This window comes from Heteronotia binoei, chromosome 1 (assembly GCF_032191835.1).
Source record: "Heteronotia binoei isolate CCM8104 ecotype False Entrance Well chromosome 1, APGP_CSIRO_Hbin_v1, whole genome shotgun sequence".
In the NCBI taxonomy this organism is placed as follows: Eukaryota; Metazoa; Chordata; class Lepidosauria; order Squamata; family Gekkonidae; genus Heteronotia; species Heteronotia binoei.
Window position 1 is genome coordinate 191,159,498 of NC_083223.1, and position 13,819 is coordinate 191,173,316.

The 13,819-nt window shown below is 41.7% G+C and overlaps 1 protein-coding gene across 2 annotated transcripts in view; it reads right to left on the reverse strand.

The window, feature by feature from the left end:
* Window positions 1-13,819, reverse strand: part of GALNT14 (polypeptide N-acetylgalactosaminyltransferase 14) — a 392,734-nt gene that overhangs the window by 74,867 nt on the left and 304,048 nt on the right. For both annotated transcript variants that reach the window (XM_060245496.1, XM_060245487.1), the window contains exons 4-5: window positions 12,540-12,607; window positions 12,157-12,222 (exon numbers count right to left, since the gene is read on the reverse strand). In XM_060245496.1, coding sequence (XP_060101479.1) covers window positions 12,157-12,222; window positions 12,540-12,607 — 134 coding nt within the window. The remainder of the gene's footprint in view (window positions 1-12,156; window positions 12,223-12,539; window positions 12,608-13,819) is intronic.

Sequence of the window (13,819 nt, forward strand, 5' to 3'; positions counted from 1 at the left end):
AAACAGTTTTTACACAAATTTCAGAAATAAATTCCAAATATATATATGGACGACGGTGGGTCAATCCAAAGTGCACAGTTTCAAATCTTCATCAGGTCCAAGATGAATGAATAAATATATAGCCTTGGTATCACTCTGAAATGGGACCTTTAACCTGGACTCCAAAGAGTTTACAATCCTAATAATTATCACTTTTGGAGCAGGGTCAAAGCAGGCTCCAAAGAGCTTGTAATCTTATAAACAAGAACTTGTGTTTGTATGGGAATCGCCTCAAACATTCACACATAGCCGAAGCCTACACTAATTACACAGGGGAACTTTCTGTGTGGAGAATGTGTCGCAACTGTCTGCTCTCACCTTCAAGGCAAAGGCAGCCAGGCGGGGAGTCGGCGCAGCTTCCCTGAGCCAGGCTTCCCTCACAAAGGAGGCCCAACTCCAGCTACCCCATCCAGCTACTCTTGCCTTCAAGGCAAAAGCAGCAAGGTGGGCACGGCCGGCCCTAGACTATCTGGCGCCCTAGGCAAAACTAACTTCTGGCGCCCCCCCCCCCCATTAATTACTTTTTTAAAAACATGAATTGTGGGGAAAATGAAAAGCACAAAACTTGTACTTGATCCATGACCTGGATGGTCATAAGTAAAATTATAACAATCCCTTCTAACAATATTGTATAAACGAGCTATTATGTACAATATGGTGCAGTCTGGAACAAAAAATTAAAATAATAATAATATTATTCTATTATTAATAATAGAGTTCTGTGCTGCTTCACATGAGAGACATACAAAGACAGCCTGCTTCTGCCCCTCTCTTCTTCCAGTCTGCCCCTCTACCTTTTTCTCTCTGCCTCTCTTTTTCCCTCGCCCACACACCCCTTCTGCTTGCTTCTCCAGGGCTGCTTCTCCTCTTTTGGGGATCTTGCAAAAAGATCCAGATTAGGAATTAAAACACTTGGGTTGGTCCTAATATCTTGGGAGTGGAGTGATTTATGATGTCAAATGACAATAACACACATTGGTAATGAGACAGAAAAACTAGCCCTCAGTTCAGTGCAGGAGGATGCATTGACTTGAGTGTCACTGTTAACTGCAATTCAGTACTCTCTTTCTAATCTCCTTTTGAAATTCCTTTGTAAGAGCACTGCTAGGTCAGCAACTGAATATCGTGGTTCTAGTGTCAGACTTATGTCCATTTATTCTTTGCATCTTCTTGGACTGAATCCTCCTGGATGTAATTGAGACCTAGGTTTCCTGTCTCATTACCAAAGGTGGTATCTCTACACCGACTACCCCTGTGCATATCACATCTAATCCAATCATGCCTGCTATTGTCATTCACCTGTTGTTGCCATTCAACACCTAAAATTACCTTTATAAAGTTTATATCTTCGGTACCTAATGTTGCATTTTATGGCACATATGGCCCAGCCCAACAAAGTGACATTTATGTCAGATTTGTCCCTTATAACAAATGAGTTTGACACCTCTGCTTTAGGTTGATCCTGCATTGAGCAGGGGGGTGGACTAGATGTTCTATATGGTCCCTTCCAGATCTATGTTTCTATGACTCAGTCAAGGAAGCCACAGCCTTCAATCTGCAATCTAAGCAAGGCTGTTAATAATACAATGTTTTGGAGGTCATTAATTCATGGAGTACACGTGAGTTGGAAGTGACCTGACAGCACTTAACACACACACATACACTTTCAATCTGCTCCCAAAGTGGTGCATGCTTATGGGTGGAACAAGGATAGCAGTCCATCTAGGACACACCCTTTTATTCTGGTTTTATTTCTGCTGTACTAGTCACCACTATCAACATCAAAAACTAGACTGCAGTGGTTGGGGAGAAAGCACTACAGAGTGAATGGAAATCAGAACTCTAAATTTATAACATTTTAACTAGAGTCTGACTCAGAGAGGGAAAATAAGTGCCCTTCTCTGCCTTCACTCTTACCTTATAATACATTCTTGCAAACACCTGCGCTACACTCCTGAATCACTTAATGCAACACTGCTTTTAAGTGGAAGTTCCACAATCAGATCTCCCATTTAAAAAAAAAAAAGTTGGAAGCAGCATGAGGAGGGAATGGGGGGTGGGGCATTGGATCAACTCCATGGCACTGGGCAAAACATGGTTAACTCTGCATTGATCCTATACCATTTTCCTGATCTAAATTCCCCCTGAACCTGTTACACATTCCTTGGGAAAACCATACAGGAACCATAAAGGGCCTTCCACAATTTCATGTAGTTTGGCCTTTAATAAACACAATTATTGATTTTTATTTATTATTCCTGCAAACAAAGGTTAGAAAACATTAATTTAGACTGTGGGTTTGGGTGGAATACTGTGCCAAGAGGTTGCCAGTAATAGCCCCTGGAGCCTGCTGCGGTGATACACATCCTCTGTACATATCTATTTAATCTTTAAAATACAATTTAATTAAATGTATCAAAAAAAATTCCCAGAGAGGCGGCACGAGCCGATCTCGTCTGCTTTGTTAGAACAAACAGCTTTAAAAAGAAGACCCCAGGCTTTGTTTTGCCTGTTCTAATTTTCTGGCTAATAAGCTGCAGCTGAGACTCGCTGGATGTATTAATAGACCAATCTCTTCAAGAATGGGGGTGGGGGGTGAGAGAGAATCTATTTTAGTTCCGAGCCTTTCTGAACATCTTTATAGTATTTTCTCCCTTAGAGCCAGTTTGAACTCATAGTCATAGGCCTTGGGAGAATTAGATTATTTTCACACAACAGCCCATGTGCATGTCGAGCAGGCCTTGTGAATCTCTGTTGAAGAATCATGCATAGCAAAGCAGGTGCTTGCCTAGCTTGCCTGACCACTGTTTGGCTCAGCTTACTGCACACTGGCAGGCTTGCCCATCTAACATATCTACATCCTGGTCTTTGCCATCAGAACTCAAAGGGCTCACACAGGGCTTCTCCCCATTGACTTGTTATAACACCCCTGTGTGACAAACTAGGCAGAGTCTCATCTCACTGGGTCGGTGTCACTTAGTATGTTTAATAGCTGAGCAGGGATTTCAGCCCAGGCTTCTTTAGTTCATATCCATGACCCTTATTCACCCATAGTAAATAAATTATGGAATGATCCAAAGAAGCTAGAAAAAAAGTTTTGTGAATCAATCCTCTGTCCATGGTCCTGACTGCACTTGCATGGATTCCGGTGCTACAAAACGGAATGGGACTTAGGGGAAAAGTAGATTTGATGGCAACAGCAGATCAGTGTACCAGAAGTGGATCTCACAGAACGCTTCCATGTCCTGTGCTTTCCCTAAACTGCTTCTCCCTTACTGGAAGGGCTGAGGAGAAGCTATTTTTGTATGGGAATGACAGCACTTAGCAACCCCCTTCCATAACACATTTTAAAATGTCTCCCATTCCGCTCTGCTCAGCCTGATAAGCTCTGATTATGCTGCTCATTTAAAGGAAAGGTTATCTACACATCAAAAGTAGAACCAAGGGCCCAAATTCCTCTCAATTGTTGGTTTTATGTTTTCTGCCAGAAACTCAGCCATTATATGTAGGAGCCCAATTCATAACAGAAAATCCCATTTGTATATTTTGCCATAAAACAGGCACATCTAATACTCAGGTTCGAGTCCTCATATTAAGGGCTGGGATTTAATATCCAAGGAATGCCTGAAGGAAGGCAAGGGAGTTTGGTGTCATGTGCAGTATGGGTGATCCCCCAAATGATATGTAAGGGGCAGCACAGGGTAAGTTTTAATAAAGTTCCATTTTTGTGAGGTGGACCAGATTGACAGAATTTTGTGAGGTGGACCAGAGTGACAGAATTTGGTTACTGGTAAGGGTTGATTTCACAGTACACTAACCTACAGAAATGAATTTCCAGCTTCAGTAATAGAAATTTCAGGTAGGCAAACTAATAAAGGCTGAAAGAAAACTAGGCATGTCAACAGATTGAAAGTTTTCCTTTAAAGGAAACTCATTTAACTTTGGAGTGTTTAACTGATTAATTTACCAATTAAACCAACATTGCAGTGTCTGTAATACACACAAAATTTAGTTACCATTAATACAGAACACAAATTATTAGTTACTTTTGAAAAATAAATCACATTATTAAGCAAATACTCTTGGTCAAGAAATATTTTACAGTGTTGTTTGGCTATGAACTAATGGGAATGGAGGTGACAGTGAAGAATGCAGTGCCAGGACCTGCCCAAGTGTACATACACTGGTTTCCCAACAAGGTGAGCTGCTTTCCCCTTTGGGCTCCTGGAATTGGAGAAGGGGTACATGTGAGAGAGGAAGTATATTTGCAAGATGAAAAAAGTCTCATCTCACCATCACCAAAAACCTGGTTGAAAAGGACAAGCTGAAGTGTCCTAATGAGGGGAGATTATCTTTTTCTAGCACAATTCCATCTTAAAACTCATGTTACTTCAGTAAATGGAAGCCATTGTACCTTGATTGTCCCCTTCACCACCAGGACCCTGGGATTACATTGGAAGAAACTCTGCTGCAGCAGTTCCATCCCATATCAGTCAATCCTTGGGACGGAATCCTTAAGAAGAGCTGTTTTCTAACATTTCTAACATTCTGTTTCCTGATGACTTAGAAAGGAGTAGATCTCCCATACCTCACAAATAACATGGGTACTGAGACGGGGTCTTTCATTCCATCTGGTTACTGTGGAAGGAGGGTGCTGTGAGGGGAAGATCAGAACCTGCCAGGGCACAGGAGGATCCTTCTTTTGGTAGTGAAGCCTGGTTTGAATTCACCTTCCTATTGTAATTCCCCAGTGTAAATGTGGGTAGAAAATAAATAAACAAATTATCTAGAATCCCTCGTCTCATTGGTATACTTCAGCCTCTTATTCTTGTGCTACTTAGTTATTTATTCATAGATGATCTCCAAAGGCATCTGGACTGAGGCAGTTTGGCAGTGCTGCTATTGTTAGATCTGTCAGCTATGTTTGATACAGTTGACCATTAGCTTCTGACCCACAGCCTCACCAATGTGGGGATTCAGGGTTCTGCCCTTCAATAGCTTACCTATTTTCTCCAAGGTTGGTGACAAAGGGGGGCAATCGTCCTGGAGGCACCTACTGATATGTGGCATGCCTCAAGGAGCAGTTCTCTCTTTGATGTTGTTTAACATCTATATGCACCCCCTTGCTCAGACTGTCCAGATATGGGCTAGAGTGCCATCAGTATGCAGATGACACCCAGCTCTATCTATTGTTGGATGGCCAGTCTGGCTGAGCCCTGGAAAATCTGGACCTGGCATTGTAAGCTGTGGTGAAATGGCTTAGGCAGAATTGTCTGAAATTGAATCCAGTGAACACGGAGGTCCTGCACTTGAGTCACGGCTGTCTGGGAGGAAAGATACCCTTACCAGCCTTTGATGGGGCACCTTTGGTGCTAGTGCCTAAGGTTAAGAGTCTGGGGGTCCTCCTGGAGCCTTCACTGACAATGGAGGCCCAGGTGGCAGCCACTGCCAGATCAACCTTTTACCATCTTAGGCAGATAAGGCAGTTGGACTTATCCTCCCGAGAATACAGTGACTTGGCAACTGCAATCCATGATACAGTCACCTCTAGAATAGGCTACTGTAACATAACACCCTCTACATGGGGCTGCCCTTGTCTCAAAACCAGAAGCTGCAGCTGGTGCTGAATGCAGTGGTCAGGTTGCTATTAGAGCTTCCTATACAGGAGCATATTCAACCTGCACTGAAAACACTGTATTGGCTGCCTGTAGCATTCCGGATTTGTTTCGAGGTGCTGGTATTAACCTTTAAAGCCCTATATGGCCTGGGACCTGTCTACCTTCGGGACTGCCTTTCCCCACATGTACCCCAGAGAGCACTGCATTCAGGATCCCAAAACCTTTTAACAATCTTCAGGCCAAAGGAAGCCCAGCTGACTACCACCAGGGCTAGGACATTCTCTGTGGCAGCTCCCACACGGTGAAATGCACTATTGGATAACATCAGAGCCCTGTAGGATCTTTCACAGTTCCACAGAGCTTGCAAGACTGAACTATTCTACCTTGTGTTTAGTGATTAATGGGAGACAGCTGTCAAGTAGCCAAATAACTGACAACCTTGGCCAACATTGCTGTATTAACACCAATGACAAGATCCTGACAAGATCCTTGGATAGTATCAGTAGCACTATTGATTACTGATGATGTAATTTTAACTGTTTATTTTATGGTATAGCATTTTGTTGATTGTTTATGTTTTATGCTTTAATGTCGTGTTTTTACTGGTTGTTAGCTGCCTTGAGCCCATTACGAGGAGGCCGGAATAGAAATCTAATAAACAAATAAACAAACATTTTATTTGCTTCATTTCTACCTTGCCTTTCACCCCAATGGAACTCAGAGTAGTTTACACCATTATTTTCATCACAAAAACCCTGTGAAGTAGATCATGCTGAGTGTATGTGACTGACTAAAGTCACCTAGCAAGTTTCCAGGGTAGAATGGGGATTCAGACCTGGGTCTCCCAGATCCCAGTCTGACACTCTAATGCCTTACACACTGGTACTTTCAGTACTTTTCAAGAAGGAAGAAAAGGAACAAAGAAGCTGCTTTCTGCTGAGCCACACCATTGGTTCATCTCACTCAGCAGTCTTCACTGACTACCAATGACTCTCCAGGTTCTCAGTCAAAGAAATATCAGACCTTCTGCATATAAAGCAAAGCAGATATTCTATCACTGAGCCATAACCCTTCCTAAAAGATAGATGAGGGGAGGGCAGGTAGGGGGTGTGGAGGCAGACACTATCTCAATTGCTACCAGTTACTGACCATTAGTTTACTGCAATGCCATATGTCCATGTCATTTCAAAAGGAATGCCTCTAATCAGAACTAGATGGAAACCTGTAATTAATACTTGCTATTTTCCTGATGAATGTGGTTTTCACTTGCAAAAGAATAAATATCTTCAGGAATCAAGCCAAACCTAATAACGATTAAAATATATTCAAACTTCAGTTCAGAAGACAACATTATTTTTAAAGCCTCTGTATACCCAAATTAGAACTGAACAGAAAAACATAACTCAGGTTTTAATATTGGAATAAGATTCCACCTACATTCTGATGGAGCATTGGACTCAGATTTTACTATCCACTTCCAACTGCCCACTCCTGCTGTATAACCATTGTAAGCATGCAGCATCTCCTGGAAGGTTTTTTTTAATGTCATGTTTGCCTAGAATTCTTTACTTTTTTCAAGGAATTGTAAAATGCACAATAAAGCCCTTTGCTTTAAGATTGCTATCATCCATATAAAAACAAAACAAAAAGCTTGTAAAATTAGTGCCAAAAAGCAAGATGTGAGAATGATGGACTGGAATGCAGTTCTAGTAGCTCCCCCCTAGCAAAACAAAACCCTACTGCCATGAGCCAGCTTGGTACAGTGGTTACAGAGATGGATTAGCCAGGTTCAAGCCCTGCCAAAAAGCTAGGGATCTGACTAGATGACCTTGGTACAGTCACATTCTCTGATCCTAACCTACCTTACAGTGTTGTAAGTATAACACAAAAGAGGATGAGGAAGGGAAAACATGTATACCACTTCCTTCCTTAAAGGAAGGGTAGAATAAAAACATAACTGGGGGACAGGTGTTAGCAAAGGAGGGCAAAAATGTTTGCACACTTGCAGCGAGGAAGCTTTGCCTTCCATCAGATCTGACTACTTAATGTCACCACTAGACAAATCTGATTGGGTTCCCAGCACCATGATACCCTAACAAAAATTTCATTATCCTGAAATGGCTGGATTATATAGCCAGCTTCAAGAACTAATTTCGTTTAAAAAGGTGCTGAAACAACTGCTGAAAGGGAAAGAAAGAAAGAAAGAAAGAAAGAAAGAAAGAAAGAAAGAAAGAAAGAAAGAAAGAAAGAAAGAAAGAAAGAAAGAATCTTTCCCACATAAATGCTTGCTTGAGAGCATTCACTAAAATTGTTGGCCCTTCCAATGTTTGCACAGAATATTGCAAACTAGTGTCATTCAAAACCAGTGCAATTCAAAGTGACTTTTGATCCACCTTCAGAGATGAATTGCCTGAATCTTTGCTTCCCTAGCTTCATGAAGCCTCTGATGACATCCATCCCAGGTAAAGACAAGCCATTCAGAGCAATAAGAATTTACTGATTCTATTCTGTCTATGGAAGAAGGATAACTTATTTAAGCAAGGAAGTGGACTACAGACTTACATGCATGGCCTGCTTTTGAGCTCGTCACTGTCCAGCATCAAGCACAGATGTCATCATCATTACTGAGAACTTTAGTGTGGAGGTTTGTAATAGACTGCACTTTAAAAGGTCATAAGTGCTATGTAAACATATGAAGGATTGCGAAGGGTTAATGCCTCACATAGCTAGAGAGCCTTCAGTGATAGGAGGCTCAAAGGGATTGAATTGGTTAGTGTCAGTAGAGCAGAAAGACGTTGGAACTGACAGTTGAGGAGAATTTAATTCAATTTTTTTATTTATATTCTGCAAGTGGGCTCAGGGTGGCTTACAACAGTAAAACAAGAGAGTTAAAATAATATCATAAAAACAGACAATACAAAACAGGAGTAGCATAGTAAACAGTTTTAAAGACATAGGCAAAACCACTCAACAGCATGTCGCTGATGATTGAAAGCATGCCATAACATCATAATGGTGAAATGCTGGGGGAAGTGATGACTTTCAGAGGATGCCTGCTAGATTAATTAAAAGCCTGGTGGAAGAGCTCCATCTTACAGGCCCTGCAAAACCCTGATAAGTCCTGCAGGGATCGGATCTCCAGTGGGAGCTCATTCCACCAGGTAGGGGTCCGAACCAAAAAGGCCCTGGCCCTCGTTGAAAGCAGCTGGGCGTCCTTAGGACCAGGGACTATAAGAAGATGTTCAGCAGCCGACCTCAGAACTGAGGGAAGGGGTTCATATGGGGGGAGGCGGTCCTGAAGATATGCAGGCCCCTGGCTGTAAAGAGCCTTAAAGGTAAGGACCAACACCTAGAACTGGATCCGGTACTCAAGAGGAAGTCAATGCAGTTCGCGTGGCACTGGATGCATCCGTGCCTGCATAGGCCTCGTAGAACTGGGAGATTAACACTGACTGAGGACTGGGAAAGTTGGCAAGAAAGAGTGGAAGGATCAGTTAAGACCCCCTCTTTGGGCCAGGAAAAGGAATACATCTTCTAGTTAAAGAAGTGATCCCTGGTGTGTTTAGAGAAGGATTTTGGATACTTGGTAGTGTATTCCTGCCTTCTGAAACTTGAAGAGTCAGATAAACTCAAGAAAGTATACTAGAGTATTTAGAAAACAATGAAACAAAAGCCCCTCAGGCTGTGTGAAAAGTTTAAAACTCCAATTGCTGGATGTGAAAATATTAAACTCCTCAGAGTTCTTACTGATTTATCTCAGACATTTTATTCCTGATTTCACCTGACTTTCCCCCCTCTAAGGAGAATAAAATATTGTGTCTATTTTTGAACATTATAAAGCCTCTCACGTGCCATTTCAGAAGTTTAAGTTAAGAGGGTGATTCTGTCTCTTCCCTCAAGTTCCTTGGCTGAGCCAGCATAAAAATACAATAATGTGCCAGGGTGGGACAGTCATAGATCTTCCAGAAAGAAGAAAATAGCACAGCTTGCTTCTTCTGCAGCTAGGAGTTCTGTTTGGGCAATATCAATGGCTTTCAGTGTGTCACATGCAAATAGAAATACAAGCAGCACAGTAACCATCCTGCACTGCCACTGGAGTAAACCATGTGTGGAATGCAGTTATAGGTTCCAAGCCATTATGTGGGAGATCCATGATTGGATCTGCAGATCTTCTGGGAATGGGGCATTATTCAGAGAGGAGGTGGCACTGGAGGGGGAAAGGGTTCAATTCTTACTGCAGGCACCATTTCCTGACAAAAATGCCTCCAATCTGCTGTTAGCTGTAGCAGGGGAAGAAGGTGGCTACAACACTGGTATCTTCCCGGATAGCCCAGGCTAGACAATCTCATCAGATCTCAGAAACTAAGCAAGTTTCACCCTGGTTAGTACAGAAGACCACCAAGGAATACCAGAGTCATGACATGGAGGCAGGAAATGGCAAAACCAGCTCTGAACATCTTTGCCTTGAAAATCCTATAAGGCTGCCATAAATCAGCTGTATTTGGTGTAGTAGTTAAGTGTGCAGACTCTAATCTAGGAGAACCAGGTTTGATTCCCCACTCCTAAACATGCACCTGCTGAGTGACCTTGGGTCAGCCACAGTTCTTGAAAGAGTTGTTCTTGAAAGAGCCATTCTCAAAGGAACTCTCTAAGCCCCAATTACATCACAGATTGTCTGTTGTGGGGAGGGGAAGAAAAAGGAGATTGTAAGCTGCTCTGAGACTTCAAGTGAAGGGCAGAGTATAAATCCAATCTCTTCTTCTTCTACTTGGTGGCACTTTCTGTTGCCATCTTCCAGTGTCTCCTATGAGGCTAATAGAAATCTAGGAAACATTTATATTGGGAAAACGGCATGTGTGGTATGAGTTAATTGACTCGCCGTTCTTCGCTTGCCTCAGTTGCAATCCAAATCACTTCTCATGTGGCCTCTTTTTAACATTACAGAACAAGTTAGCAGTTGCAGTAGTGAATCCCTCATATAACTCAGAGAACTGGTAATGTTCAGCAGCCAACCTCAGAGAACTGGTAATATAGGAGACTCATATTAAGCAAAGCAGTGTGTATAATTTATGATAAATTGAAGCCCGAAAGAGGTCCGGCTGTCCTCAACAGGGGCCAAGACATCAGGGCCCTGTGGGATCTTTTACAGTACTGCAGGGCCTGTAAGACAGAGATGTTCCGCCAATACTTTGCATAAGAACAGTGATGATTACCATGCTGGCACATTCTTCTCCCCACCCCCACTGGGGGGGATCCCCCCTCCCACCCCTGATGTAAAGTCTAAACAATAGCACTTTAAATGAGACACCATCAGGGTTTTGTAATCTATTTTTAATGTAACTGATTTTATTGATATCAGGGGCTTTTTCATAGAAAAAGCCCAGCAGGAACTCATTTGCATATTAGGCCACACAGCCCTGACATCCCCATTGTTCCACACAGGGCTTTAAGCCCAGCAGGAATCATTTGCATATTAGGCGACACCCCTGACATCAATCCAGTTGGAACTACGTCCCTGTGCATTCCTGCTCAAAGAAAGCCCTGATTGATATTAATATATGTATTCTATTTTAATGTTGTACATCACCCAGAGTCTGTCACTAGCTGTGATGGGGCAATTCATCAAGTTTAAATAATAATAATAATTCAGCACAATGTATTAAGTGCAAAGTTTAAACAAAGCAATGGCATGTTCATCCAGATCCACATATCATAAAGTCTAGAGTGAGAAAGAGAACACATGGGTATCTTTGAGAAACCTCTCTCTCTCAAAAAGGAGAAGTGCAGAAAACAATCTGGAACCATCTGGGAGCAATGGGAAAGCAGAGCACAGAGCAGTTATCATAGCTCAGCAGTGGCAAGTGGGGGAGGAGGTGTTGCAATGGTGGTCACAGTGGTAGAGAAAGAGAATAGTATAAGATCCCTGCCAAATTATCAATCATGTTGGTATTAAAAACAATGACTCTGCATAGTTTTGCTTGTGACATTAGCCACTACAGTCACCCATTAACTTAGCCTTTCCTTGGCATGGAGCAGACTTCAGACTAGTTGATAATTTGGTTGCCCTTTATCTGCTGCACAGAAGGAAATGGCAGGAGCATCAGCATGCCTCTAAGATTCTAAGGAATATGCACAAATTAATCTAAGTATACAATACAGCTTTAAATTGGCTCTGAGGCAAAATTATCTAAGGAAGTGACATTTTGTTTTACATCCTTAACTCAGACAGGTCAGGAAAGTGTCTTAAAGGACATTATTTTTTATCATTTGACTCTTTATCATTTTTTAAAAAAACTATTCATGAAGAAATTGAGATGCAATTGTTATAAACTTTCCAAAAATGATGAAATACTCAAGAGTACACTGAGTTGCTGAAACACTGTTAACTCCTGAAACTTTTTCTGGGCCTGCTACAAGGCCTGCTACAACTACAGCACCCCAGCATGTTCTCTTCTTTTGCCATATCCTTTCTCCCCTCACTTGGCAACAAAACTCTTACCTTCTCTCTGCCTGTTGCGTAAACATTTCACTTTAGGTAGCTTGACCAGCAAACGGCAATCATCAGCTGTAGAAACACAAGCAGAGAGCTGCATACATTTTTATTACTTTCACAGGCTTTCAGGTCAGATAATTAGCAAGAGGAAAGTGGGATGAGTAATAGGGACAATATACACCTGAAAATGTTCAGTGTTCAGACCACCAGCTTGTGGACTTCAACAGAGACAGCAAATAAGCCTTAGAAGACAGCATCTCCTTCTGCTCTTAGCATCCTCAGTTTTTCAGTTTCATGAAGATCCTAGCAGCCATTGCTTTTTCTCTGCTCACACAAATACACCCTTTCCCCCTCTCCTTCCCATTTTCAAATGTAAGGCAGCCACTTACGATCATCACTGAAGTCATCCACCAAAATGATTTCATGGACCAGATGCACAGGGGTTCGGTTCAGAACACTAGAATCAAGAGAGAAAATAAATGCCAAAAGGAAAATTGAGTGTCCATGCATTTTCATACATGAAAGGCTGGGACAAGATCACCACAAGACAAATACTTCTAACTCCACACTGTCTGAGGTAATTCAATAGGATTTGCTAGACAATTGAAAGTTATCCACTAGTTTTGCCTCCCTTGGAATGCTTGGAGCTGGGCAGCCACCAGTTTTCTGGAAAATCACAGAAATTGCCAGAAATTGCCATGATCATCTAGGTCAAGTGAAGCAACAGATGCACTTCAGTTTCTTTTAGGGTATTACCATGGCAAAGGGGCAGTTCCTTCTAGCTAAATCTAGTCAAGAGAAGTCAGAACACTCATAGCTGACCAAACCATGAAGCTATGGATTGGGCAGCTAGAATTACTCTGTGTACCAGTGACATTTTAGAAAAAAACAGAGTCAATGTGAGTGGTTACTGTGTAAGAGAATTACAGAGGAAGCACAAATTCATCCAACGATATGGGTCACTCTCTCCTAATTTATATCATAGGAATGTCAGGATGACAAAAGGGAGGGACCATTCATTATCACTCTGAGTTCCCTGGAAGAAAGGCAGGATAAAAATGTAATATTAATGTTAACTAAAGAAAAAATATACAGAAAAGTTGCTTCATCAGTTTCCTGGGAGAATATTGCAATAGAGAGGGCTGACAGTGTTTTTGTTTTACAGGCACAAATTCATGCTCCTGCAGCTGCCACCATTGAGACAGAAGTGATATCAGAAAGCACATGAGAGAAACACTGCTGTTTATAAAAAAAATGACCTGTGTAACTAGTGGGAATGTCAGCATTAGGAAATGCCAGTTTCTGCAGATAGCAAGGTATTGTAGATGTCTTTAATGATAAGTTGCCAGAACTATTATAACTGTGAACACTTAAACTGCATACCAATGGATTGCCTAACTAAATAAAATAAATATTTCAGTATGGATGCCAGTATGAAGATATTCAACAAAGATAAGAGTTCCCCTTCTTTAAATAACACTGACAAACTGTTCATTGTCCAGAAAAAAAACCTTCAGTTTCTTGTTGAAATATGAGAAAGTTGCCATTTGCTACCTTTTGAGAACAAGGATTTCTTCAAGAAAAATTCAATGAAAAAAATATTGCAGTTGGCATTGGAAAGGCAAAATTCTGCATTGTTACATAGTATGCAGACCTAGCCAGGCTGAGC